Here is a 27,668-nt window from a genome sequence, read left to right as displayed (position 1 = left end):
TTTATTTTTTTTATCATTGAGACATAAAAATAGAATAGCGTAAATCAACCAAGCAAGACTCCAAAGTAAAAATTTAGAATACAAATTGCGTGTGTGTGTGTGTGTGTGTCTCTTTTGCATTTATACAGTACTTGACCAAAACAGAAACAAAGCTGTGCCTCTGCAGCTAGGTCACCCTTCAGGAAAAAGCTCTTTAGTCCAACATAATCAGCATGTCTCACAAAGTGCATGCCTTTCATGGTAACCGTGGCTGAAGTCATTCCTGTAGACAAACATCTATTAGCTCAGTGGCCACAGTGAGGCCTGGCACTACGCCGCGTCCAATCAGGAGGCAGGTTGTTACGATGCCATTAAGAGGAAGTGAACAAAGACTCAAGTCCATATTATACACATGTTAATGCACTAATTTCTTGTCTATCTATCCTCCGTGAAGTGTTGAAATGAACACCACGTTGTCCTGGTCTTGCAGTTGGTACTTTAGCTCCCCCTGAGAAAAAAAATAAATATTTAGAATAGAAAAAATGTATATATTTTTACCAATACTGTGAAAATGTGTGGATCTCACAAGAACTCAAAGGGGATCTAATAAATGACAAGCATTTCATTTAATTTGCATGAACGTGTGGAATATAGTAATTGAATCAGGGGATGTGAAGCTTGGAGTGTGTATTCAGTGATCAAACCCTAAGGACACGTTACTCTGAGGAACACAGCAGACATAAGAACTAAATAATGACCACAAGAATCACTTTCCATCAATTTATATCAGTCAAGAGAGAGAGATTTGTGCATAATCAAGCTCTTTTGTATACTGTGCAATAAATCCCATTACATTTATGATTTGTTGGCACCTGAACTAAAAACCTTTTCCATGGCATGATACAGGTGACAGCAAACATGGCGTAGATGCTCACCATTAGCTCCCAATCTGCATCATTGATAAGTACCAGTATTCCTGGCCTCCTGTGGAAAAGACAACAGCATCAATGACACACTGTTGCAATGAAATTCACCCAAAAAATAAAATGGCTTCTGAAAATAAGTAATATGGGAATACAATGTACCTCAGTCTGTTATTAAAAAAAATAAATAAAAACGTTTTTTAAAAAAGGTTAATCTATGTATCAATATGTTTTTCCCAGCAGTTATTTAAAATTGGTTTGCATAATATAATTATTTAAATATTTAGGTTTGAAGAATAATAGACTATTAAATATAGAGAATAAGGAAATTTATATGTAATAAAAATATTATTAACATTTTTTAGTTTCACAAGAAACTGTATAGGTTATGTTAACTTCTACAAAAAAATACAAGTATAATAAAATAAATTAAAGTGTTAATAATGTAATTTTGATACATTATGTTTAAAATAGAAACACTACAAAACTAATGAAAAACAAAGCTTGATATGTATAGAAACAGTAGCTTTTCATAGAACACATCTGTCATTACTGTTGCATTCAGGGTGCATAATTCTTTTATACAGCCCAAAACTAGAAATGAAGATAATTTTGTAATAAACTAGCAGTAAGGTATAATAAGGTAAAACTGTCAGTGGGAATTAATGAGGGTCCAAAAATATCTCTCGTTTGCAAAAAAAAAAAGGGGGGGAAAAAAAGTCATCTAAGAGCATAATGGGGTAATGGGGGAGGGTGAGAACATGGCCCCTACCAGTGCACACTTTTAAAAGGTTGTTACGTTTGTCTTGAGGAAAAATAAACTATATGTGGAACAACATTAACGCAAATATACATCAACATACAAAGCAGATTTGGTAAAAAATCTGGTTTAAACAATCGTCTGCTATTGCACCTTGTAGTTGAAGTCAGTGAAAACAAGCATTGCAAACAGTCAAGATGATAAAAAAAAAGAGGAAAAGATACCAAATAATGTTCAAAATGCAGCTGTTAGTGATGGTGTTGATTCTATTGTGTTTTAAAGACAGCACTGCCTCTCAGTGCAGCACACACCCAACGCACGTCTAATCTATAGGGTTTATAGGTAGCCCTGCTTTTTCTCCATTCATTGGTGGGGTGGTACTATAAATAGTCGTGCACAAAGGCAGCTGTAAAAGTCAGCCAGTCCTATAAGGCTGCTGTGTGCCCCGGACGCACACAAACACACATGTGAGGACTAAAGCACACTAGCACACGGGTAATCATCACACTCAAACCTATCAGCTGAAGGTTAGCCCGTTTTTCAGCAAGCTCAGAGAAGTGGAGAAAGAGAAGGTAGAGAGAAATGCAGCTTGACCTATAGCCGCTGATAAAAAGTACCATTTTTTTTTTTTACATTATTCTTCATGATGGGTGTAAACAAGCGATTATTAGTCTTAGGGTTTTGCAAATGATTACAGTAGGCAGTGGTTTTATAGCCTTTTCAAACAGTCAAATGTTGCCCAATAATGGCAAGGCAAGCACAGTTCATACACACAGTAATTCAAAGTGTTTTATCAATAAACAAATAGTCAGCATTGAATTTTGCTGAGGATATTGTCAGGAATGCATTGTACAACATCATAAATGCATATATTTTTATTTAATTTTATACTATATACTTATTATATACAAAACTTTATATTGGATGAAAATGTTTGACGAGTTAAAGGGTTGGTTTGATTATTATGTGCAAAATATGCTTGTGTATTAAAACTTTTAAATTAAGACCAGTTCAAAAGAATGTTTTTTGTGTCATTACAACACACTCTCAAATAACACATGTTGTGATTCTGTGATTATCTACAATTATCAACTAATTGCTGACCACTGACTTGACATTGCAAATTACATTTCAGATAAACAAGCAGGTTTTTGAAATTGAAATAAATGAAATAAATAACACTCACCCAAACAGGCATTATAAACTATTATAGACCTGAACATTTAAGGAGTTTGCCTTTTGTAGCTTTTCAGAAAGTTTTTTTTTTTCCTCTTCTATACAGCATAACAAGTTTCAGTATAAAAGACTAAGTCTATAATGGCAATTAATTAACCAATTAATCACAAGCAACCTAACATCAACCATTCATTTTACACTATTTGTTTATCATCTTCCAGGTAATCCTATCATTTGATGTAGTGCAATATGTGTGTCATTGGATTTTTATAACAATAACAAGTCCTAAACCTGAATATATGTCAAACTTTCCTTCAGAGATAATATGTATGTAACGTACAGCAGATCAAGTGTCTGTCAAGTGCAAGCTCCTCACTTACACAGAGTCTCCCTGGACAAAGAGCTCGGGACGCTCCTTCAGCAGGTTCTGTTGGATCCACACCAGCAGCTGCTTCACGTCCCCTGCACACACACAGGCACAAAGCCGGGGCAGACAACAGAGGGCAAAGATCAGAGGTCAGGGGTCAAGGTGCGCAGTTCCAGCCTCCTGGTCGATGTGACGCGCCAGAAGCGCCAGGCGGGACGAGGCTGGATATACATGCATCTATACTGTGTGTGCGTGAGGAGATGCATGTATATGGATGAGTGTACGTTTGGTTGGGGGGGAGAAAAGGGGGAGGGTCGACCGATGTCACATCCAAGACCGCCAACGTTCACCTTGGATGGAGAGAGATCAGTCCAAGGATTCAGGATACTTCATTTCATACTTTTTTATCATTTAGAATTTATCATATTTATGGGCTTCAGATTCTTGTTAGACATAATATTTTGAACATTTTTCCCATTCAAAAAGATACATTTAGTTTTTTAATTGTTAATTGCTAAGGAAAAAAAATCTATGGCTTTCATCACTCTGAAACCCATAAATAGATTTTAAGACCTACAATGCAGCATTCTTCAGTAAAACACACATAGGCAGGTGGTAAAATTATTCATTTTCGACTCATCCCAATAAGAAGCGAAATGAAAAGTCTAAGAATAATATCCTTTGTCCAATTCAAACCCTAATGTGTCCAACCTGCTTGTGGATATCAGCGATGCTTGAATTTTCTATGAGTCTGACCCTTGAACAATCAGATTGACCCTGTCTCAACAATGGCTTGAGCCTCGCCACATCAGACTGACAGCCACAAAGGCAATGACAATGAGAGGTTTTAGGATAAATCCCCACTAAACATCTAACAATGAATATATTAAAGTTATGGTGCACATTAACGCTAAAGATTCGAGCTGTTGGTGTGTGAGTGTGTGTGTGGCCTTATGGAGTTTTTGTTCTAGCATAGACCAGGCAGCTATGTATAGACTTCGAGGCGTATATAGGTGGAACATTTTCCCTCGGTCATTGCTATCCTTGTTCATGTGTGAGGTACATGTCTGGAATCACAGGTGTGAAATATATAGAGGGGGGACGATCTGAAATTGTGACTCGAGCACGGCAACTTGGCACATACATATACCTATGAATAACCAAACAAGATGCCATAACAACAAATGACTAACATTAAAAGTCAAACACAATCGCAGCGGCAGATGGAGGAGATTCGAGGGGAACCATTGGAATCAGGTTATAGAGAAAGCAGAAGTCTGTGGGCGTACTACATCACATACACTCACGAGTTCAGCTGTATCAAACAAAAAGCTAATATCACATTAGCTGAGCACGCTGCTATGTGACCCCCTGGATAAAGCTGCAGACATGCTAGTCATTACAATTCACAATTTTATAACATATTGACTGCTGGATGGCTTTATATCCATTGTGATGCAATGTATAGAATTATCACTACTGTCTGTGTACTGTATTACTATGGTATTAGCTATTTGTTAGCTGTTTGTATATGTTTTTATTTATGTTTTGGCAATAATCTACGCATTATGAAAATAAATAGATGCTACTTAAAATTGCAGTTTACCTCATATGCATTATGTTTTGCACCACTTTAAAAAATCTACATCAGACATCAGACGAGCTTAAAATGCTGGTTAAGATGCCTGCACTTTCATCATTCCAACTGTGCATGTCACTGGAGGGCAAATACACCTTTGGAGACATCTGCTTTGTCATTGTGGGAAACATACCATTGGATCATATAGTGTGTAGGTATTTTTTTTAAAAACACATTTGACTTTGTAGGTAATACATGTGTGTTGCCTCGCTGCATCCTGCAGCCAGGTTAATTGCACAGCTGTCTGCGGGTTTGTAGTATAATGATAGCGCCAGGTTTCTGGAGGGCTTGTGAATGAAAGAAAAAAATATATACAAAAAAGAAGATGAACAATTTGCTTTAAAAGACATGCACATAAAAAAAACGACAAAGCTGTGAATATTGACCTGTCCCTCTGCAGGGCTAAAAACAGAACTAATCACTAGTGCAGTCATAACTCCTTCTTTGCAGAGACTCCTTTCTGCCTCGGACTATTGGTATTTTTCTCCACCATTACCCCTTATTCGCTCTTTCATCCCGCTGCCCATTTACTTTTTCATTTGCTCGGGCTCTCTTCCTTTCACACACACTCATAAAACCAGCCCCCCTCGAGTTTCTCTCTATGCTTCTACCTTTTGCCCTCCTGATTTTATATCCTTCTTCCAACATGCTCAGCCGTCAAGCATGTAAAAAGTTGCATGGTTTAAATAAACTGGTAGCCTTACGAATTCCAACTTTGGCAAATAGAGCAAGCAAACCACTGAGAGCATTCCCTGCATAATGGTGAACACCTGCTAATGTTTTAAGTGAAAAATTGAATTCTATCACAAATTAACTAATTAAATAGTGTATGGCTCAGGGAGTGACGTTAGATGAAAATACAGAGTAGATCACGATAAGGTACAGATGGAGGGGCAAAAGGATGAGGGTGCATAGAAGAAAGAGTGAAAATGCGTCACAGGCTCCAAGTGCATTCTGGGAACGCCTGCGATGCGTGGGTGGGAAAGGAGAAACCAACGAGGGGAGGGAAAGGGCGCCATTTTGACGCAATTTAAAACCCTAGCCGCTTTGCAGTGTGGTTAAAAAAAATTACGAAACGATTAGCTAGTTTCTCCTTTTGGATTTGGAGTCTGTGCATAATTATGACGGTTGCTTTGAGATGAGAGAGGGGACCGGGTGAGCGATCCATCTTGCTGGTGATGCGTGGGGCGAACAGTGTGCGTGGCGTACAGACCAGGGGGTTTTGTTGTGGATATGAGTGTCTGTGTGGGGGTGGGGGCTTTCAGTCGAGGGTCATCAATCACCGGGCTGGGGTCAAAGCGAAATGCGAAGGATTGAGAACCAATTATATCTGCCTGCTCTGCACCCGCCGATCTCTATGGTCAGACATTTACTCGCCTATTGGAAAGAAATATATATATTTTTATAAACAATTCACATAAGAATGAACAAGAGTTAAGCTAGTATTGAACAGGAAATAAGAATAACAGAATCAAGCCTTTAGTAATCATCAAGTATGGATAATGATAGACAAAGCTCTGCTAAATAATACAAATTAGCTTATGAATTTGAATTAAAAAAAAAATACTAAACAGAAATATGTCTATATTATTCAAAATTTGCTGATACAGGATGAAGTTACTGGTACTCAACAGGGGCAAAGCATTCTCCTTTTCTAGACCCCATAAGTGGTCATATATTTGACTGAGGTTGGTGCAGCAAGGTCATTTGTGCCTTACATTCCTTTTTCTGCTAACTTTTGTCATTTTGTCGTCCTGGTAACAGAGCATAGCATCATGGATGAAACCCTTTTGTTTGTTCAAATAACAAAAACACATATTTTACTTTTTGCAGGGACAAGCAAGACTGCTAAAACGCATTAGCTTGAGGCAATTCCAACTTTTGAAATGTATAGCATCTACAAATATCGGCAAACAAACAACTATCAAACTACCAATTTTCAACCCAGTCGTTTGCTAAGGTTAGGAAATGAAAAGAGCTGCAGGCAGGTCTCCCTTGGCACCGCTATGACTTGTTAGTGACCCGTGATAGAAGAAACCTGGGTTCACAGTCACATAAAATCAAATCAATATGGATCCAGGGGTGAAGAAGTTTTATGTATTGACGAGTAAGCAGACGTCACGCAGGAAGTGAGCTGGAAAAGTCCAAGCATTTGGCTTCTCTCAAAAGGACATTACATTTTTTCTCTTAATAGGTGTCTCTCTGTCCCTCTAAAACTCCAACATCACTAGTATTATTCCCATGGACATTCTGTGAAGATATATTACTACATTTATTTTCTACTTTAGTACCAAAAGGAAATACTTTCTCAACTCCTCATACATTGATTCAAGAAAGACTCTTGACCACGTTGAGGAGCTCACTCCCCCTCACACCAGAATGTCAGTTCTTGGACTCTATGAGATCAGTGTTGAATTTGTTCCCCTGTGTATGGGCAGGCTGGGCATCCATTAAAAGCCCTAAACATGCAACAGCTAATGCTGCTGCTAGGTGCTTCAGATTAGCAGCAGTGTGCTAACATACTGGTTTCCCAGGGGCAATGACTGAGGGACAAGACTATCTAATGGAGTGAACAAGATGAGTTGTAATAAAAACACACTCACATGCTCCTGCTAAGAACTACAGTAAGGTAACTTCACATAATTTTATTCATTTTGTGTTTTTTTTTGTGTTATTTGTGTTTCTGCCAATGAAGAGTCTTCTTATAATAGTGCTAAATGGTCTGTCTGGTCAATAGACCTTGTGTTGTTTAATTATTGAAAAAAATTTAAAAGTAAAATTGTATTGTTTTCAATTCAACAAAATCTTTGACAATCAGTTTATCAAATCATACTCTCCTCTCTGGTTACTTGATTGCAAAAGAAAGACAGGACAACTATAAGGAAGAGCAAAAACATTCATCTGAAATAATCAAAGTGAAAATTAAATATATGATATTAAAGGAGAATGTAAATGCATTTATTTAACATATTAATCATTATATTAATTAATGTATTACACCTGTAAACTGTGTACTCACATGGTTCTGATTGGCTTGGAAGAGTCACAGTATGTTTCTTTACTCCATCAAAGAGCAGTTCTGCGCCTCCCCTAAGAGACTCAAACAGTGATTATGGCAGTAGTTTCATACCATCACAGATCTTAAAGAAAAATTCAGGCAACATAATCATGTAAATAAAAAAATAAAAATAAAAAAAGATTCACATAAAAAATGTATCTTTTGTAAAAAAAAATATTCTTCCATCAATTAATGCCCCCATAAACTGTTTGTGGTGAAAATTATTTCTAAAAATAAGCTTAACTGCATTAAAAAAAAAAAAAAAAAAAAAAAATCTATTCGCATAGGCTAGCTTTTTACGTAGCCCATTCTGACAAATAATCTCGTATTCTAGGACAGAAATTCGACACATATATTTTAAATGTGCATGTGTACTGTTAAAGTTGTCGCTGTAAATCCGTTTTAGGTCTACAATGACACTAAAGCAACAAAATGCTTAAAAATCTAATTACACATACCCAAACTCCAGGTTTATAGATAAGGGCGCTGCCATGTTGTTGGTACATGTGAGAGGAGACGGAACAGGAAGTGACGTCAAGGGTGAGCTTTTCACATTACACTGCTGCTGAAGATGATGGTGAGGTTTTGAGTTAGTGTTATTTATACATTTACACTTTTAATATGGTACATTCATGCATCAAATATATATTTAAAAATATTAAAATAGTAAAATATATCTTTAATCTATGTGCACAGCTGTAAATACTCCTCACTAAGAACATTCAAAAAGCCTTGAAGCCTTTTGGGGGCATTTTACTTAGCTTACAATTAAATGTCTTCAGAAACAATAACTTTAGTAGATTAGTTACTTCTCTCTCACATTTGATCTCTAATAGGAGCATGAAAATACAGGGAGCATGTCATGAAGTGTGTGTGAATGCACATCTGTCTGTCTCTCTCCCCTTTCTCCACATGTATAGATCCTCAATCATAGCAGTGACAGGTCCAGTCCCAGTATACTTGGCTGGGATGATATGGGTGGGGGTAAAAAGGGGGTCGGTCAGAGGTTTGAATTGCAAATCTCCTGCCTTCTGTTGGCGTCCAAGCCATAGCAGGCCTTTGCCTGTCTGTATTCATGTGGTAATGAGGAGTCAGTGCAGGGGCACATAGACAGATCGACCAGGGGCCTGGCAGGGGCCAGTGTGATGCGTGGGTGAGTGAGACAGGCGGGAAAATCTCAAGTCTCACAACGGTGCACATGGCCGACGAAAGTTTGAACCATAATAAAGACATGCTGACATGTTAATTTTGAGTGTCTCAAATAGAAAAAGACATAAGCAGAAAACTGGAAAATGCAAATGTATATAGGAGAATGTGAAGAGCCATATGTTTCATGGTTGTAGAGTGACATACTCAGGATAACTGTATCTGGACTGTCAGCTGCAATTTGGTGAACTCTAGGCTAGAATATGCACACAGCAATGTTTAGAAGTTCTCATGAAATGTTTTATTTGTATTTGTAAATAAAATTATCAATATATGTATGCCTATGATTTATCGTTCATGAAAACATAAGAATTGTATTTAATATAATTATGATACATATCTAGTTAAATAAATTTTATTCACACATTTCTTCTTGTTGTCTTCCTCTGAATAGCTTGTTGTGCTGAAAGTCAGAATTGTCTGCTATGCTGCCAGTCACTGACTCCATAGTTCAGGGTCACACATGACAGGTAACAATGACCCACACAAGCGAGGGATAAACTGGCACTGGGATGGATTAGGGCTGAATGATGAGGCTTGGATGGCTGTTTGAATGGCTGCTTGGCTGGCCTGCAGGCCTGAGAGGTTTTTGGGTCTGTTTCAATAAGAGACATAAAGCACTGAAATTAACATGTACCATGATACCAAGCAGAGAGAATCCCCTTAGAGATTACATGCATTACATGTTACGCCTATGGAACTGTATGGAGAGAGGAGACAAAGAGCAGTGGGGATGATAATTTACCATTGTAGCCCCATCCTATTCTTTCTTCTTTGTCCATTGTCCGCTGACGCGCTTTGGCTGCCTTTCTCTGTTCTGTATCAAAGCCTTTTCATATTCTTTTACTTTCTATTTTAGGTATCACCTGGAAAACACAGTGTAACAGCTGCCAGGCCGCACTACTGCATGAAGAGGGTCTAAGCAGCAGCAGCACTCCAACATCTGTGTAGTGACTCTCATATACACACACACGGTGACAAAAGCACAGGAACACACTCCATCTGTCTCTGTCTGCCTCCCGCTGCCATCGCCATAGACCTGTCTGCACAACAATGTCAGATGCTTTTTGCACTAGCACGCATGCCCAGTGCACCTCACGCTGGGTACTTCTTCACAAGGTAGCACTCGTAAACTGTCACCTATTGGAGGTATAAAACACTGTCAGGAGAGAGTGCTCCTGGAGAAGATGATAAAAGAGGAACAAAGGACTGTGGAACAGTGCAATACAAGTCAAGAGTAGACTGCAGACACCTATACACGCATATACTCATATACAATGGACCAGAGTCCTCAGGCCTGATGCTCAGGATTTGTACTGCCCCTGCTGGTTAATGTGACACACTAGATATTGTATGAGTATTTGGCAATAATGTTTTATCTGTTGTAATATCTATATTTATCAGACTGTATTAGAAACCAGTTATATATTTTACATATATAATAATTACGATAAACAAAGTCCATCCATCCATTTTCCTCCGCTTACCCGGGGCCGGGTCGCGGGGGCAGCAGTCCCTGCTTAGACGATAAACAAAGTTTATCATGTTATTCAGCGACAGAACTCTAAAATTATGCAAACACTGAAGTGTTATATAGTTTATATTCTGCAGTCTTATTCAATGGAAAGGCTTTCTCATTCTGTATTGTTCCTGTACTGTATTGTTCTAGTAAATACAATTACAATACTGTTTCAATGTTCTTTAAACACGGACAACTAAACAATCATTTGGGCATTCATTTTATTTAAAAAAAGTGAACTGCTATGTACAGTACATAAAAAAACATGACATACAGTATTTTATCATCTGTCTTTTTTTTTTTTAGGTTTCCATCAGTCAGTCCTGTCTGAGCACTTCTGAGCAAACAGCATTCAAAGGTTAAAACAAATAAAACGTTTCAGCATCAAATACATTATTACCATTGTCATAACAAAGTCAAAACTTTTCCCACCTAAAAAAGAACGCGTTGTGCAGCCACCACTCTATTACAATTGTGGGTTTACAGTTTTCTAACTACAGGGCGAACTCTACTGGGGAGAAATGGGAATGACACCATTTCTACTTGCTTTTTGCAAAATCCGAATTCAATAGGATAAGTGAATGACAAACTATCATATCAAGAAATCTGTTTAACATTGCCTGTATAAAATTGGGCCTTGTTTTTAAATGATTGATTGGCTTATCATTACAAATAAATTTGAGGGAAAAAAAAAAAGTATATAAAAAGACATTAATTTCCTAAGCTAATGGGGATTGCATGTGGTCTTCAGGGGTCGGAGCCCTTTGGTTAAAGTGATTGTACAGTGTTGGTTATTTTCAAACAAATGCTGAAACAGAACAGTGCAGTCAAACAATGACAAATGGGTGGGATCAGATCAGAATCAAGTATAAAATAATTGAACTTTTTTGGAAAGCTTTAACTTAAAATACAAAAGGCTAAAGCTGTTCAAAAAGAACACACAAAATAGTACTTTAAAGCAACATTCCACCTGAAAACAAACAGTAGTCCTCAAGGTAACCAGACCCTTATCTTGAGACAAACCTGTTTCATACTGTCTGCAAGTTGTGTGGGATCATACATTTTCTTTTATTTTATATTCAGTGAATAAAAGGTTGTACACTGAAATATTGCTTTAGCTACAAGCCGAAGAAAATGCAATGTCTTTGTGTTAGTAAGAAATCCAACAAAGCAAAGTTTCTTTGTCTTAATATTTTTAACAGCTTGCAAAGCCCTCATAACTATGTTGCTGCATTAGTAGTATAAATGCTTCATTTCTGATACATTTATTAATGCATGCCTAATACATTTTTGATGATATTCAATGGGACTGTCTGATACATATTTAATGTGTTTTTTTAAGTCAATTCACTCTGAATGAGCACTGCCAGATGAAGCAGCTGTGTAAATGTCCAAATTGTTTTGTTAATTTCATAGAAAAACTATATAAATAAGACTAAAAAGCACATAGAGAATTGATGAGAAAAAGTAGGAATGTAAACATATAAAAACACATCCACGCACATTCACACTCACAAAACACCTTATGAGCTATGTACGTTATTGTCATATCTGCTACAGTACGTGACAGCAGTGGGTTCAAACAACAGCGTTCTGTGCTGCTTTCTGACACATGTAACAGTTTGTACCGAGCACAAAAGACTGTCTCCTCCTCTCACTCTGTCCATCATCCCTGCTGCGTTTCATTATTTTGCACTAAGTGAAGAAGTCCACAGAGAGAAACAGATCTGTGCCTTAAAGGAGAGCACAGTGAGTGCAACACGATTATTATGAATCCATCTCCTCAGGGTCTATTGCTCACACCACAAGCTCTAGCTGCCTCTTAACTTACTCCTCTCTAAATGTCTCTTCAGGTGTCTGCTCTTTGCAGATGCAAAGCAGAAGCCAGTTCAGTGTTGAGTGTCCACAGGGTCACACAGGGTCACACAGGGTGCAGTGGTGACAGTATGGAAGGGCAGGTGCTATAGCTCGCTGTGACGGACAGGAGGCTCCAGCTTGTGTGACAGCGCAGTCAGGACTTTGTCAAACTTCTCGTACCGCTCTGACTGACTGCCCTCAGAGCCACGGCTTCCCCACAGAAGACGCATCTGAAACTCGGTTTGAAAGATTTCACCAATCTCTGCTCGCTCCTGGAATTCTGTGAAGGGCGAAATGGGAAAATAAAGGCAAGTTTTCATTATAGTTTGAAACATATACTATGCACAGCAATAATGTTGATAACACATTAGTCTTGTGCATTGTTATGATTATCGAGGACATGTTGCTAAGCCATATCTCTGTCCTTCATCAAGTCCAAATGTTAGTGGTAAACAATGTGTAAAGGCATAGCTACAAGCTTGTAAAAACTGGCTGAAGTAAAAATAATTTTGAGTCACACAGTCTACTGCTGCCCTCCAGGTAATGTGTATTCATCTGTAAACATTAATATTACAGTTCCATGCAAAGTACAGGAACTACAAAGAAATATTCATAAGGACTTCAATAATATTGTCCCCCACAGTCATTTAAATAATCTAAATGCCATATCTAATCTGAATAATAAAACACAAAATATGAAGCTGAACACATGTGAGCATGTTTAAACAAAGCAACAGGAGTAATCTCAGGTCAGCTGTTCAATGCAAACTGAATATAAAGACGTGAGCTGATAGATATTGACAGGCTGTTCGATAAAGCAGTAATGGGCTAAAACTGAGAACCGATCGGGGAAGGTTAGGAATCAATACAGTAAACACAGTAGCCACAGGAAAACATGACACAACCCTGACACTAATCACATCCGGCGTTATTGCACATATCGCAGTGGTAAAGAAAGAGTTAAAAGTTGGTTGAAGTCAAATAAAAAAAAGTACAGATGTTGGTACCTTGCAGTATGGTGTCAGTGTTGCTTGTGTAGATGCCTCCGTGATGAGCGATGGTCCGAGCTGCTTCCAGGTGATGCATGACCACGTCCACTCCCACTTCTGCACTCTCCCAGGCCTCCAGCCCGTCCCCCAGAGCCACGCCCCTCTCCAGTAAAGAGAGGACAGGGATAATGTGTGGGAACGTGGTGTTGGACAGGACACTGGATTCTGGAGACAGAGTAGATTGTTCAGTATTCTTCAGCAATAATGGAATATAGTAATGCAGTTCTGATGCATGCTTTGACAGATACAATAGACATTTTTTTACATCTGCAAACATTAATATTAATAGTCTGCATGTTTTTTTTATTTATTTTAATGCGGACACACCACACCAAACTAAACCTGATGAAGGCCAGGACTATGTATGGTCCAAACCAAGTCCTAGGATCAAGCACAGATGAGAATCAGAATGCAGCATTAATCTACCAATTTGCTATATTTTTCATGAGGTATTACATCTGTATTTTATCTTGTGAAACTCTTTGATCAACTCTTTGATTTTTTTTTTCACTGACTTGAAATAAGAGACAGTTTTTCCTGGTCTGCCTAATCTATCATGTACCTATACCAAGATCAAAACATAGAAAACTTTCCTTAGGACTTGACAAACGTTTGGTGAATGGTGTGGTGATAAGTAATACAAAAACTTCAACATAAGTATATTGTGTTAAAATTGTTGCGGTTGGTTGTCTTTATGGATAATCATCAACAATGGCATGTGATATGAGGTATCTCCACCAACCTTTGCCATCGTTGATATTCTTTAGGAAAGGCTTGAGTTTCTTCTCATACAAAATGGCTCCTTCTGTGTGTCTCTGCCTTAATGTCATCCATGTCTGCTCTAAACGTGAAATCTGAAATGAGACAATAAAAGACAACACATCTCAGTGAACCTGTAGCTGTAAAATGATGATTTGTAAGTGTATTGCTGTAGTTTTACCTGTGGAAGCTCTAGGGCTCTCATTACCGCTGCAAACCCAAACATGTTCCCCATGTTGCTCTTGAGCTCAGCTGCTAATTGGATGGTTTTATGAAGCAGTGCAGCCCGTTCTTCTGTGCTTCCCGTACAGCCCAGCAGATCCACCGCCATCATTATGGACATGGTGTAGAATCTGTTATAAGAATGGAATATAGTAAATAGAGGAATGCTATTGCAACAGAAAAAACACTAACTATCCACAGTACAATCACTTTTCTGCTTCTACAGAGCAATGCCGAACAAGCAAACAAAAAAAAAGTTGCAAAAATTCTTATATTTTTTGCACATTCATAACTTTTCATTGTATTTCTGGAGTTATGAAAACATAACGTTTTGACACAGTAGGTAAAGTAACCAAAATTTTCTAGTGGTTGCATGTCACCTTCATGATTCCATTGAAAGAAAGTTAAAATAATTTGGAACATTATCCATGGAGATAGATACTATTTAGTCTGCAATGGCATTCCTCCTGTAAAATATTACAGGACACATGTTTTTTTTTATGTTCGCAGTGCAAAAAAAACCAAACTTCCAAAATTAGTAAACATACTTTTATTTAAGTCTGTTTATTTGGTCAAAAAGTAACATGGTGGGGCTTTAAGTAAGAATAGACCTACTATTTATACTTTATTTATGTCTATGATGAGAAGTATTCCTGCAAAAGGTTACTCAAGAAAAATGTTTTTAAGTATATACAACTATACACAACCAAATCTGGCCAATGATAACTTAAAAAGCAGCAGGAGATACAAGAGAGGAAAAGAGAAAAATAGAGCAAAAGAGGACAGAGGCATACTGAGAAGACTAAAAGGAGGATCAATAGCTGCATTAATGAACCAGCTCCTGAATGATGCATTAAAAGAGGCTGCAAGACAGACTGTGTACCTCTCCAGCAGGTCCAGTCTGAGTTGGTGTCCATGAGGCAGGGTCAGTAACTCCAGCCCAGAGGACACTCCCATCATCCTTTGCTGCTCCACGGTGACTCCTAATATTCTAGCAACCTATAAAGAAACTAGCTGTTAGTTTTGTCTGTCTGCCAAATGAATGTGTGATACATAGATTCATAGTAGAGGAGAGCTACCTTGCAGTCCACCATAGTGATGTGTTTAGCTGTAGTCCGAGCATCCACCTCAGCCAGAAGCTCTTTGACCTTCTTCAGCACTGTCATTTCCAGAGGTTTATTCTCAACTGGTAAAAGGCATGACTCAAACCTATGAACAAGCAGAGGTTTCAGTTGAGAATGGTAACTTATGTTGCTCACCACATTCTATATAAAGAATTGAATTTTTGCTGATTGGTTGATGGTTGATTGCATTGTATAATTGAATAAAACAGGTGAATCCTGAGATCATCATCTCTAGCTGATCTTTGTAATAATAACAATATTTTTGTGCTTTCAGCTGTGCCATTACTTGCTTTTATAATATCTTCTCTTTCCCAAACAATGCATAATTGTTCAAAATGTCTATCAAAAGAACAAACTAGCAAAAAAATAAATAAATAAATAAAATTACCTAGAAATATACAATTGTCTCTATAACAGATGTATTCTTTGACAGCACAACAGGACTAGTACAATTGTCTCAAATCTGCATCTTATTAGTTTAATCAAATTAACTACAGGCCTGGCCTCTATGCAGCAGTAAGTCCCATCACTCTCTCATCAGTACAGTGTGTATTCACAGTGAAATCCTGCCCCCAGGCCTCCTCCCACGGGAGGGCCAACTCTATGTCCCACTCTGTTTGACAGTCTGGGGTGCATTTGTACTGTAAAAGCATTGGTCTAAGCTTCGTCACCCCTGTGCCCACAGAATGTCACGAGGAGCAGTGACCTTTGAAAATAACTGTATTGTTCTGAATGTGATACATGAGCAATTGTCAGGTACAGTCAATCTAAACAGATGTAAGGTATCACCAACAAATGTGAAACCAAAGCAGAAATCTGTCATATGACATCAACATTTATAATGGGATTTGGCTGATGACCACATGACTAGATGTTCACAAAGTATAAATGGTGACACTGGATTATTGACTGCACTCTCTTTTATTACTGCTGGCTCAACACTTGAAAGTTGTGTTTGCTTTGATTTTAAGTCCTGCTAAGGCAGCTCATTTTGATAATGTAAAACACTGGGATTCACACTACAGACAAACTAAGAGGTCAGATTTTGTTCTAATAGTGTATGCTCTTGTTTGCCATACCTGGAAGGCCTGAATGAAGACGCTTTCTCCACCTGTGGCGCACTGAACAACCCCTCTCCATCTGCCCTCAACCCCTCGTCCCTTCCTTCCTCCACTCGTAGCCTCTCCACGTAGCTCTTGGTGGGGGGCTTGGGTGGGGCGCACGGTCTGAGGTCGCAGTAGCTGCCGGCCGTCTCGGAGGAATGTGATTGGTAATTGGCGTGGTGGGCGGGCGAGGAGTGGGCGGAGTGAGAGGTATGGGCGGGGTGTTCAGGTGGGTTGTTACAGGCGGTGGGACTTAGCTGTGGATCACTGGAACGCCGCAGTACAGGAGAAGGTGGGACTACTGCAAGGGCACGCCCTCCTGAATGACATCTCTGCCTGGTTACTAAGAGAAAGAAAACAAATCTTAAAAGCATCAATGGATATATGATTTACACCATTTTAAGTGGTTTATAACATACTGGCTGTGTAGGCTGGAGACATGGGGGTTTCTCCGACTGGTGACAGTGGGCAGCGGTACTCCTGGATCTGGTCCATGCTCATGGCACAGTTGCGCATTGCGTCTTTATGGTGGTGAATAGTGGACGGGCTGCAGACAACATAGTAAGAATGTTAAAATGTATTCAAAATCTAACCAGAGAAAGCTGTCAGTACAGTGCAATGAACCTTACAGGGTTCACAGGGTTCACCATGGGAGGAACAGGTGGTTAAGGGTATGAATGCTAATTACTGTGAGGTTAGAGAGTTCTTTTAAAGGTTTTTAAGCATCATAAGTAACACGTTAGATTGTGTTATTTATGAATCAACAGTTTAAAAGCTAATGTGGAAGGAGCAGAAAAAAATAGAAGATAAACAGCCAAATGATCATTGATTGTTTGAATTAGATGGGTCAGTGTACCAGACTCTACAAGCTGTCAAATCTACAGGTTTATGCTTTAATATCTTCATAAAATATTTAATCATATAGTTACTGTATTGTGCATTTATAGGTAGTGTATTATTGTGACTTTATCTCGATGCATATTGTATTACCCTCATCAGGCAGAGCAATGTGCTATTAACCTAAAAATACTTAGCAGGATTTATACATTATAATCTATGTACTAGCTGTACATGGTCATATTTTGTAAGTATTGAGAAACCTGAGAAGTTTTCGTTGTTTGTAATCCTGTTATATTCATACCATGTCTGCAGAGTAACAAACATTACATTAATGACTAAATATGGGTGAATTAAAAAACTACAGCTCACTACTACTACGCTAATCTTACATTGTCTATCTGTGAGTTTGGTAGGATTTACACTTTGTCTGCTCCTCTGATCTGGACGGTACCTTCTAACAGAATGATGGATTAAGTGCACAAGTGGGAGAGTCAGTGTCAAGCGCTGCTGTGAGGGGACTGTGAGGGGATTGATGTTCACTACACTAGAGGAAGTGCTGATGGGGCTGCAGAGTGAGGGGTCGCCAGTGCACTTTATAGGGCCTAAACAGCAACACTACCACAACACCACCTGCAGCTGGGCACAGGCTCTGGCTCAGGGTCCACTGGAGGGGCCACTGGAGGGGCCAATGGAAAGGCCACTGGGATCTCAATTGGACTGGGAGTAGTGGAGCTGTCACTGATTTTGTAATAAGAAACATAAATTAAAATTGCTAAAAGGAATCGGAAACATTTTAAGTTGGGAATGACAGAAATGATAACACTTTCTACAGTTTGTAATTAAGTAAATATGACAAATCAAAAATGTAAACTTAGTTAGGCTAAGTTAGGTTAGTCAAGTTTGCTCCTTAAGCCACTACAAAACCTACTAACAGTGTATAAAACTGTAGAATAAAATAAAACAATTGACGTAAGAAGGTAACATATATAGCTTTCAATAGATGTGTGCCATTTATACCTAAGTCATAAAAAATAGATGCTAACAGTGTACAAAATATGGCTTGAAACTAACAAATTATATTTAATATTTCGGTTGGTCTAAATACAACATAGGAGTTGACCAGATTACACTCGTCTCACCTGTGAGGTATCATCTTTTCTGTGGTCAGCCCGTCGGTCATTGTCACACTCCTTCTCTTGATGTAGGAGCCTCTCTGGCTGGAGGGGGAGTAGGCGGAGCCCTGCTTGTTGGACAGGGTGAAGGTGGCCTCCAGGTACCTCAGAGGGAGTGTCCGACTGACGGGACAGTAGATGTGGGCCCCACTGGACTGGGACACCACTTTACGCTGACCAATGTAATATCTGACCAGCTCCTGGACTGAGTCAAAGCTGTCCGACTCCAACACATACTGCACCTAGAGAAGAACAATGTGTTATTCTCACAGATATTATTAATGCTGTATATAGCTCAGGACTTCCTCAAAGGCCTTTGCAAAAGTAGAGTGCAATTTCAGTCACAACTCTCAAAAGGTAGCCCTACATAGATTTACAATAGTTTAAAGAAATTGCAGAATAAAACTGAGACAATGAGACAACAATTGCTCATGCTTTTATTGTGCAATAATACACCCCCAATTCCAATGAAGTTGGGATACTGTGTAAAACTTAAAAAAAATACTCATTTTCAATTTGATGCCTGCAACACGTTCCAATAAAGCTGGGACAGGGCGGACAAAAGAATGGGAAAGTTGAGGAATGCTTAAAATATACCTGTTTGGAACATTCCACAGGTTAACTGGAAAAAGGTGAGTGTCATGATTTGGTATAAAAGAAGCATCTCCGAAGGGCTCAGTCATTCACAAGGAAGGATGGGGCAAGGTTCACCACTTGTAAACAATTGTGTGAGCAGTAGGAATTTAGTGATTTCCATAATATCATCATAAGATTTAGAGAATCTGGAGAAATCTCTGCACATAAGCGGCTTTCAGTGTTGGTTTTCGGCCGAAAACCAACACTGAAAGCCTGTGACCTTTGATCCCTCAGGCAGTACTGTATTAAAAACAGACATGAATGTGTAAAGGATATTACCACATGGGCTCAGGAACACTTCAGGAAATCACTGTCAATTAACACAGTTTGTCACTATTTCTCCAAGTGCAAGTTAAAACTGTACCACACATTGTGAAAGCCATATATCAACAACACCCAGAAACGCCGTCAGCTTTTCTGGGACCGAGCTCACCTGAGATGGACTGACACAAAGTGAAAAAGTGTCCTGTGGTCTGACAAGTCCACATTTCAAATTGTTTTTGGAAATCATGGACGTCGTGTCCTGCGTGTCAAAGAGGAAAAGGACCATCCGGATTGTGATCGGCGCAAGGTTCAACAGCCAGAACCTGTGATGGTCTGGGGGTGTGTTAGTGCCCATGGGTAACTTACACATCTGTGAAGGCTCCATTAATGCTGAAAGGTACATACAGGTTTTGGAGCAACATATGCTGCCATCCAAGCAACGTCTTTTTCAGGGACATCCCTGCTCATTTCAGCAAGACAATGCCAAGCCACATTCTGCAAGTGTTACAACAACGTGGCTTCATAGTAAAAGTGTGCGGGTACTAGACTGGCCTGCCTGCAGTCCAGAGCTGACTCCCACTGAAAATGTGTGGTGCATTATGAAGAGCAAAATACGACAACGGAAACCCCGGAGTGCTGAGCCACTGAAGTTGTACATTCAGCAAGAATGGGAAAGGAGCAATAAAGTTTATCACTTTGAACATTAAATATCATGTCTTTGTAGTTTATTCACTTCAATATAGGTTGAAAAGGATTTGCAAATCATTGTATTCTGTTTTTATTTACACAGCGTCCCAACTTCATTGGAATTGGGGTTGCAAAAATAACATATATGATACGTTTCCTATTTGTTACCTTTGTTTCACTGGATTTGACAAGGACTTTGCTGATTTTGAAGTGAAGAACCTCATTGTCCCATCTACATGTCAGGACATAGTCTCCTACACTGGTCAGGGAGTCTCGCACCAGGAAGTCCCCATTCCTTATAACCAGTGTCTCTGATACCTGCAACAGAAAAGAGCCAAATATTAAATAGGTGCATTAATTTTATTACACCTCTATTCTTTCTTTTCTATGAGACCTTTCATTTTGACTACACAGTGGATGAACTATTTAAAGTATATTTATAGAGCCTTGGGGGCAATAACGAATACAATTACAGAGCCACTGGCATGGCTGTATGATATGGCAAATATGAAAGTTATTTTAAATGTATTGACAAAATGAGCAATGCAGAAAACAATCTCCCATTCATGGTCAATAGATCCGCCTGAGGCTGTGCATCCTGCTGATACCAACCGCTGCGCTGTCTCTGGTTTCTTTATGAGAAGAGATCACAAATATTGATTGTTATAAAGAAGCTTCACAAAAGACAGATATCCTCTAAGACATACCAATGAGTTAAAAACAAGAGAAACATTCAGAAAGGATTGAATTTACTATACAGTGTGAAAATTAAAAAATGTTACTGCGCTGCATTATGCTATTCACCAGCAGGTGGCAGCACTTGCACACTTAAAAGCTCTGAGATGGCGTGCCAGTGGTAAACATTGTAACAAGTTTTGCCTTGTCTGTCGATCTGAATCTTGTCATCATGATGACCTGTACACAGTGCAACAAAAATACTCATAATTTAGTTCATTAATAACCAAAAAAAAAAAAAAATATTCTCTGCAATCATGACTTAGCATGAAATAGCATGTTTACATTAAGCCATTGGAAATTAGCTAACACAAAACAACTACAGGGGGTGACAGATGCACTCAAATATCCATTCATCAGTGCATCAGGAAGGGCATTTGAAAACCTTGTCCAAAATAATATGCAAAAAATAAGAGGAGCAAATCCAATATGGTTTTCAATAAGTGTACGATGGAGTCCATAATCATTGTTGTGGTAGCTGAGGGGCTGTGGGTTCCCCCAAAGTTTACACTGAAGCACACACATGAATACATGAATATTTTATGTAAATTAAATGAGGAAAGCCTCCCAGATGGTTTTTGTTGTGAGCATGCGAGAACACAGAGCCTGATCAAGTGTTGGGGGACTGGCTGTGTTTGGGGGAACAAGGGCCCTCCACATGTGCACCTAGTGGAGGGAGGGGCTCAGGTCTGCCCCCTGCCCCTCCATCTAGTGCGTATCTGTGGTTTAGTCACCAGCTGTGAAATCCAATTGCGCACAGGGGGCAACGCACGCAGCTGTCTGTTTGGCACGCTCTCCCACCTCCACAACGCTAAAGCAATTTCTACTGAGCTGTGACAGATGATGGGATTCATTAATCAGTGTCATTCTGTGTGTAAAGTATTTAATATGTTGCCCGCAGAATCCACACATCTTGGCACAAGTCACGATGGCTGGGTGACAATCACATCAACTAGAACTGAAGGAGAAAGTAGACTTGAAGCAGATTCTATGGTTAAATATGATGATATGGGTAAGCTAAAAAGGTTCAATATGTAACTTTTTTATTTTAGATTTTTAGAGCTTCTAAAGCATTAAATATATTTATCTTCATGGAGAAAAGCAGACTAAACCAGGCAGAGTTACAGGTCAAATCTGCGGAGCAACAACCCACTCATAGTAATGCATGCTTACAATTTTGTACAACAGCAATAAAAAAACTGCAGTTGCATAAAGGTTAGAGTTTAATGGCATACTGTATAGAGTTCAGGCAAAGTAACATCTCTATGGAGACAAGCAGGTGATGGACCCGCCTCGAAGTTACACAGTACACCTTTAACTAGACATGAATAAACAAAGGAAGATGAGCAAAAATGTATGAAATTAAATAAATATTGGGATAAGATGTACTTCAGGATAATGATCATTTGTCTCATATTCAGTACCAACAATGATTTACAATGAAATATTGTAGTTAAATATTTTACTTTCATTCCTTACTAAAACTTTTCCATTCAATCTAAAATATCCTCCTGTTACATGGACTTCTAAATTTATATTGTCTGCCCTTGACCCACGCTCTACCACACTATAAAAATCTGCCGAGCTCAGTGAATGATGTCATTTCATTTCTTAAAGTTACTGTATATGACCATAAGTAGTAATTTCAGACTTCATATACACCAAATTATGTTCTTATAAATCATTCATTGCAATAAGATAAAGCTTTCAAGTTACGTTGCAAATCATTTTTACAGTGTAGTGTTTGCTATGACCCGTTCAGTCAGTGTGGATGGTATCTAATGACAGCAGGACATGCATGCATTTAGGGGATGTAATAAATGTATATGGGTGTGTTTCAGGGTTAAGGATAGCTTCATTGCAACTGAATCACATGAAACTAGAATTAGGAAACAACTGATAGATCAAGTATATAACACAGATTTTCTTTTATATTAACTTCTGTTTTAGACTGACTATTTTGTCCAATTTTGCCAGACCACAGTTTGCAGTATGTATATCAACAGTAGAGAACCAATAATGAGCTACAATGGATAGGTTAAATCTAAGTTAAATCTAAAATATGATTATCAAAATACAAGCTTATATGGTTGAAGATGTTTGTAAGACCAACAATATATGTACTATATTAATGTATGTGTTTTTTATGTATAGGTTCAGAATTCCTCTGACATGCCTCACACCTCCTGCAGAGTAATGTTCCATACTGTTCTGTTCTGTGGCAAACATACCTCTCTGGGTATGTGTCCATGGTACCAGCCATGGCTGCGGATGTCAGTAGGACTCAGCTTCAGTTCCTCCTCCAGCTCTTTGCGCAGTTTCTCAGGGGGAGACTCCAGCAGGTACTTCTCCTTTGAGAACTAGAGAGAAGAAACATAAAAAAAAACAAACAGGAAGAAAGGGGATTAAAAGGATGTAAGCGCAGCAAATTCACCTAGAAACCTACTTTACAAAAGACTAAATATAACTTTAACTCATTCAATACAGTAAATCCCATGGAGATTTGAATGTAATTTTCGATGCAAATCTGACAACATAAAAGATATTACGAGATTTCATTAAAAAACCTGTGTAAACAAGATTGTGAGATACACTATTTTGTGTAGCACTACACAAAATAACATACCTGTGCTACAGAAGGCAGCACTGCAGGATGCATTGCCACACAAATACTGCATGTTCACATGAAGTACACATACACAATACTGCATACTCTCAGAGAGAAGAAGCAATCCAATCGACCCTGACCTGATTACTAAGAGCCAGAAATCACCGGGAGCAATCTCTTATTGTGCCCAACTGCACTGGAGACTGGACTCAAGCCCTGAGAGCGGCTACTCAACATGTTTACAATCATAGGCCACACAAACAAGCCACACACTGGCAGATTTAGACCGGACTATTTCAACTTATATTGATCTTTCAATAAAGAACCAGAGTCATGGAAATTGTGTGTGTATAACTATGTTATACACACACACTATATGTGTTCTATTTGTTATAAACTAGTAAGAAGTGTCTGTATTACGTCTTCCTTACATACATACATATGTATATATATGTATATACATACATATGTATATATATGTATATACATACATATGTATATATATGTATATACATACATGTGTATATATATGTATATACATACATGTATATATATATGTATATACATACATGTATATATATATGTATATACATACATGTATATATATGTATATACATACATGTATATATATGTATATACATACATGTATATATATGTATATACATACATGTATATATATGTATATACATACATGTATATATATGTATATACATACATGTATATATATGTATATACATACATGTATATATATGTATATACATACATGTATATATATGTATATACATACATGTATATATATATATACATATATATATATACATATATATATACATATACATATATACATACATTTATATATACATATACATATATTTATATATACATATACATATATATATATATATATATATATATATATATATACATACACATATACATATACATATACATATATATATTCTTAATTCTATAACACATATTACATAGCATAGACTTTTCCATCTTAGTTAAACAGTACAATAGGTGACTACACCAGTGGCATTAAAGAAAATTGTTGAGGCTGAGGTTTAAAATGTGTATTTCACCTACTACAGGGAATCCCACAGTCCTGTGATAGACACTGATTGCAGGCCACACATGCGCACCCCCCCCCCACACACACACACACACCCACACACCCACACACACCCCCACACGCACACGCACACGCACACATAAACACACATTTTACTATGTTTTTTCTTTTATCTTTATTTCTACAGGGAGAGCCCAATGAGAGTATAGACTCTCTTTTTCATGAGTCCCCTGTTAAAATACAGAACAATATAAACAAAAACAAAACAAATGATAACATGACTTTTAAGCATTAAAAACAGGTGCAGGTTATAAATATGTATCACTACATTATTAAAGTGCATTAGTGGCCCCAATGTATACAGTTTTGCATGTGGGAAGCAAAATAGCCAAAAGCTTTTTCTCCCATTTCAGTTCTAATGTGGTCAGTTTTTAAAAGTAGACAATCATGAGATTTTGTTTTAAAAGTTCCTGCATAAAAGTTCAACAAGCAAGAGACATATTCAGGCACTCTATTAAATAGTCCCTTACAAATACATTTTATACATTGTTGTTTTCCTCTGACAGATAACAATGGCCAACCTACTTTTTTGTGCAGTGATGGATTTTAAATTCATTCAATTCAACATTATTTCTTATTTTACTAGATTCAAACCAAAGCAAACCTATTAAGTTATAGCAATTACTTCTTAATTTAAAGAAGGACTGAATGCCTACGGGATATATCCTTGTTCACAACACAAAACAGAATTGTCAAAACTTTTAACTTAACTATGTCCATAAATATGAATATATTTGATTTTATAAATAGCTCATTAGTAGGATCACAGAAACCTGTTTTATTAATTATTCTTATTACCCTTTTCTGTAGTTAAATTATAGGATGTGCAGGCATTTCCCCAAATTTCCGAACAATAAGATAGATAGGGAAACACAAGTGACGAATACAATATATACAGGCATTTCTTATTCAATATAGATTTGGTTTTATAAAGTATACCAATTTTTTTTATATTTTACTTGTGATGTACTGTATATTATGGTTTCAACATATCTGATGATTTTTGAGACAAGGTTCTTGGGCGGGATAATAGATCATGAATTTTATCTTCTTCTTGTTCAGCTATAACTTATTTAAATCAAACCATTTTTTAAAATTGTATCAACTCTGCTTCTGCACCAACACGCCATCAACATGGGATGAACATGCCTACATGTTTAGAAAATAAAACAGTACCAACACGGGCCATCTGCTTTTATTTCTTCTGAAAGCTTTTGTCGTCTTTTTACACAGTTCTTCCCGCTGCCGCCTCCAACGTCACAACATCAATTCATTGATACAAGCTTACGTGCAGTGGCTCTATTTCCTTCTTTGATGGCCAGATCAATTGTCTTTAACTTAAAAGCTGCATCATATTATTCTTTGTGTATTTTCCATGATGAGGGTGTGTGCATGATGCACAAAATGACAGTTCAAAATCAAAACTATTTCTTCAGCACATAATCTTTTCCCATGTATATCTCACTTTACTGCTAGAGAGTGCCCCCCGGTGGCTGTTAGCCAGTAAAAATCTATAAATTAGCTGCACCGTTGTATAGGTTGCAGGGTTCAAAGTGTGGAAAAAAAGTAACAACTTATAGTTGCCTTGATATTTGTTTTAAACCTCCCTAATAGTATGCTATAATAATACTGCTTCTTTATGTTTAATTTCAATTATGTTTGACTTTCCTCACTGTACAATAATAGCCATACAATGACATAAATGTGTCAACAAATGCATTATAGGAAACATTTGTATCTTCAGCATAGACCTTATTCCAATCATGATGACCAAGTTCGGCTTTAAACGCCTCTCTGTAAATTATACTGTATGTATCTACTTTATTTTTCTTTAACTTGATTTCAAACACCACAAAAACGGCAAATTATCTCTTATATCAGCCAGAAATAATCCACTTTTAACTTTTCTCTCCATTAAGTTGAAAAAAATGTTGACAAATCAAAGTCGCACTATCCTTAGTTATTCTACCTGGTCTTGTCTTAATATGTTCACAACAAATCAATGTTAAAATTTTAAAATGTTAAAATTGTCCTTATATTTATGAGATTTGTTTGATAAGATTACATCAAGTTTGTCTTAAATCTTGTCTTATTTAAATTTCTAAGGTCAGATCTACTCAGAATAGAAATTACTGAGATTCAGGCCATTGCATTGGTCTTTCAAAGATTCTTTCTCCAGCCAGTTAATATTTATATTGCCCATTATTACGACCTCATAATTTTCCAGTTTAGAAAGTATCATGAATAGATCATTAAGAGCATTTTTGGGTGCTGAGGGTGCATGGAAAATATCAGCAACAGCCTTTTTTTTTTTTTTATTAGGATCATTTACACAGCTAACAGACAGATCAGATTTGACCAGGAGAATAGACATCCACAGACAGATGATCTTTAACATAAATGGCAAAACACCTCCTTTAAATTGCCTGTCAGAACAAGAAAATTTCAATATTGATTTCCTTATCACTGATTTTATTTGATAGCCAGGTTTCAGAAAATACGAATATATCTAGATCTGTTTGATTTGCCCAGACTCTAATGTAATCTAATTTAGATGTAATAAAATGTACCTTCATGTATAATTCCCAGTTCCTTCCTTGTCTTGAAGTTTTGCATATTAAATAGGCCTGACTCTTTAGTGATACTAGGCTTATTTGAGCTGGGCCAGGATCGATTTGACCCTTGGGAATTAGGTTTGTTAGTAGTATTGATATCAGTAATCTAAGCTAGTGGGCGCTGATTTTGTCAAAGAGTCTGAGATGCTGTTTATGCAACGTGTAAGGAGTCACTCAGTAGGCCTATTAGGTGCATACAGAAAGCTCAGCAGAAAGATCAACATAATATAAACAG

General features: G+C 37.7%; 2 protein-coding genes across 4 annotated transcripts in view; both read right to left on the bottom strand.

Annotated features, from left to right (window-relative positions):
• Nucleotides 1–391: 391 nt before the first annotated feature.
• Nucleotides 392–8,447, bottom strand: urm1 (ubiquitin related modifier 1). Its single transcript, XM_033976190.2, has 5 exons — nt 8,361–8,447; nt 7,864–7,934; nt 3,219–3,300; nt 915–963; nt 392–487 (listed from the first exon to the last, which is right to left on the bottom strand). The coding sequence occupies exons 1-5, from the start codon at nt 8,393–8,395 to the stop codon at nt 419–421; spliced, it is 306 nt and encodes a 101-aa protein (XP_033832081.1). The 5' UTR covers nt 8,396–8,447; the 3' UTR covers nt 392–418.
• Nucleotides 8,448–10,832: 2,385 nt separating this feature from the next.
• sh2d3ca (SH2 domain containing 3Ca) overlaps nt 10,833–27,668 on the bottom strand; it is a 65,409-nt gene continuing 48,573 nt past the window's right edge. For 2 of the 3 annotated variants that reach the window (XM_033976138.2, XM_033976137.2), the window contains 11 exons: nt 23,307–23,435; nt 20,509–20,658; nt 18,721–18,995; nt 17,161–17,288; nt 16,718–17,084; nt 15,594–15,723; nt 15,398–15,513; nt 14,474–14,645; nt 14,276–14,387; nt 13,492–13,698; nt 10,833–12,764 (listed from right to left, as the gene is read on the bottom strand). In XM_033976138.2, the coding sequence (XP_033832029.2) occupies nt 12,589–12,764; nt 13,492–13,698; nt 14,276–14,387; nt 14,474–14,645; nt 15,398–15,513; nt 15,594–15,723; nt 16,718–17,084; nt 17,161–17,288; nt 18,721–18,995; nt 20,509–20,658; nt 23,307–23,435 (1,962 nt within the window). In that variant the 3' untranslated portion in view covers nt 10,833–12,588. The remainder of the gene's footprint in view (nt 12,765–13,491; nt 13,699–14,275; nt 14,388–14,473; nt 14,646–15,397; nt 15,514–15,593; nt 15,724–16,717; nt 17,085–17,160; nt 17,289–18,720; nt 18,996–20,508; nt 20,659–23,306; nt 23,436–27,668) is intronic. The other variant, XM_055225724.1, reaches the window with a different exon arrangement.

The sequence above is a fragment of the Periophthalmus magnuspinnatus genome, chromosome 12 (genome assembly GCF_009829125.3).
Source record: "Periophthalmus magnuspinnatus isolate fPerMag1 chromosome 12, fPerMag1.2.pri, whole genome shotgun sequence".
In the NCBI taxonomy this organism is placed as follows: domain Eukaryota; kingdom Metazoa; phylum Chordata; class Actinopteri; order Gobiiformes; family Gobiidae; genus Periophthalmus; species Periophthalmus magnuspinnatus.
The sequence above is the reverse complement of the archived record's forward strand: the minus strand, read 5'-3'. Positions and strand labels throughout refer to the sequence as shown.

What these genes read in the sequence shown, in the direction of transcription:
- urm1 (XM_033976190.2), bottom strand. Translation starts at nt 8,395, where the DNA reads ATGGCAGCGCCCTTATCTATAAACCTGGAGTTTGG. An exon ending in TCTATAAACCTGGAGTTTGG is followed by an intron (nt 7,935 to 8,360) that starts GTATGTGTAATT and finishes TGAGTCTCTTAG; the next exon opens with GGGAGGCGCAGAACTGCTCT. An exon ending in ATGCAGATTGGGAGCTAATG is followed by an intron (nt 488 to 914) that starts GTGAGCATCTAC and finishes TTTTTTTCTCAG; the next exon opens with GGGGAGCTAAAGTACCAACT.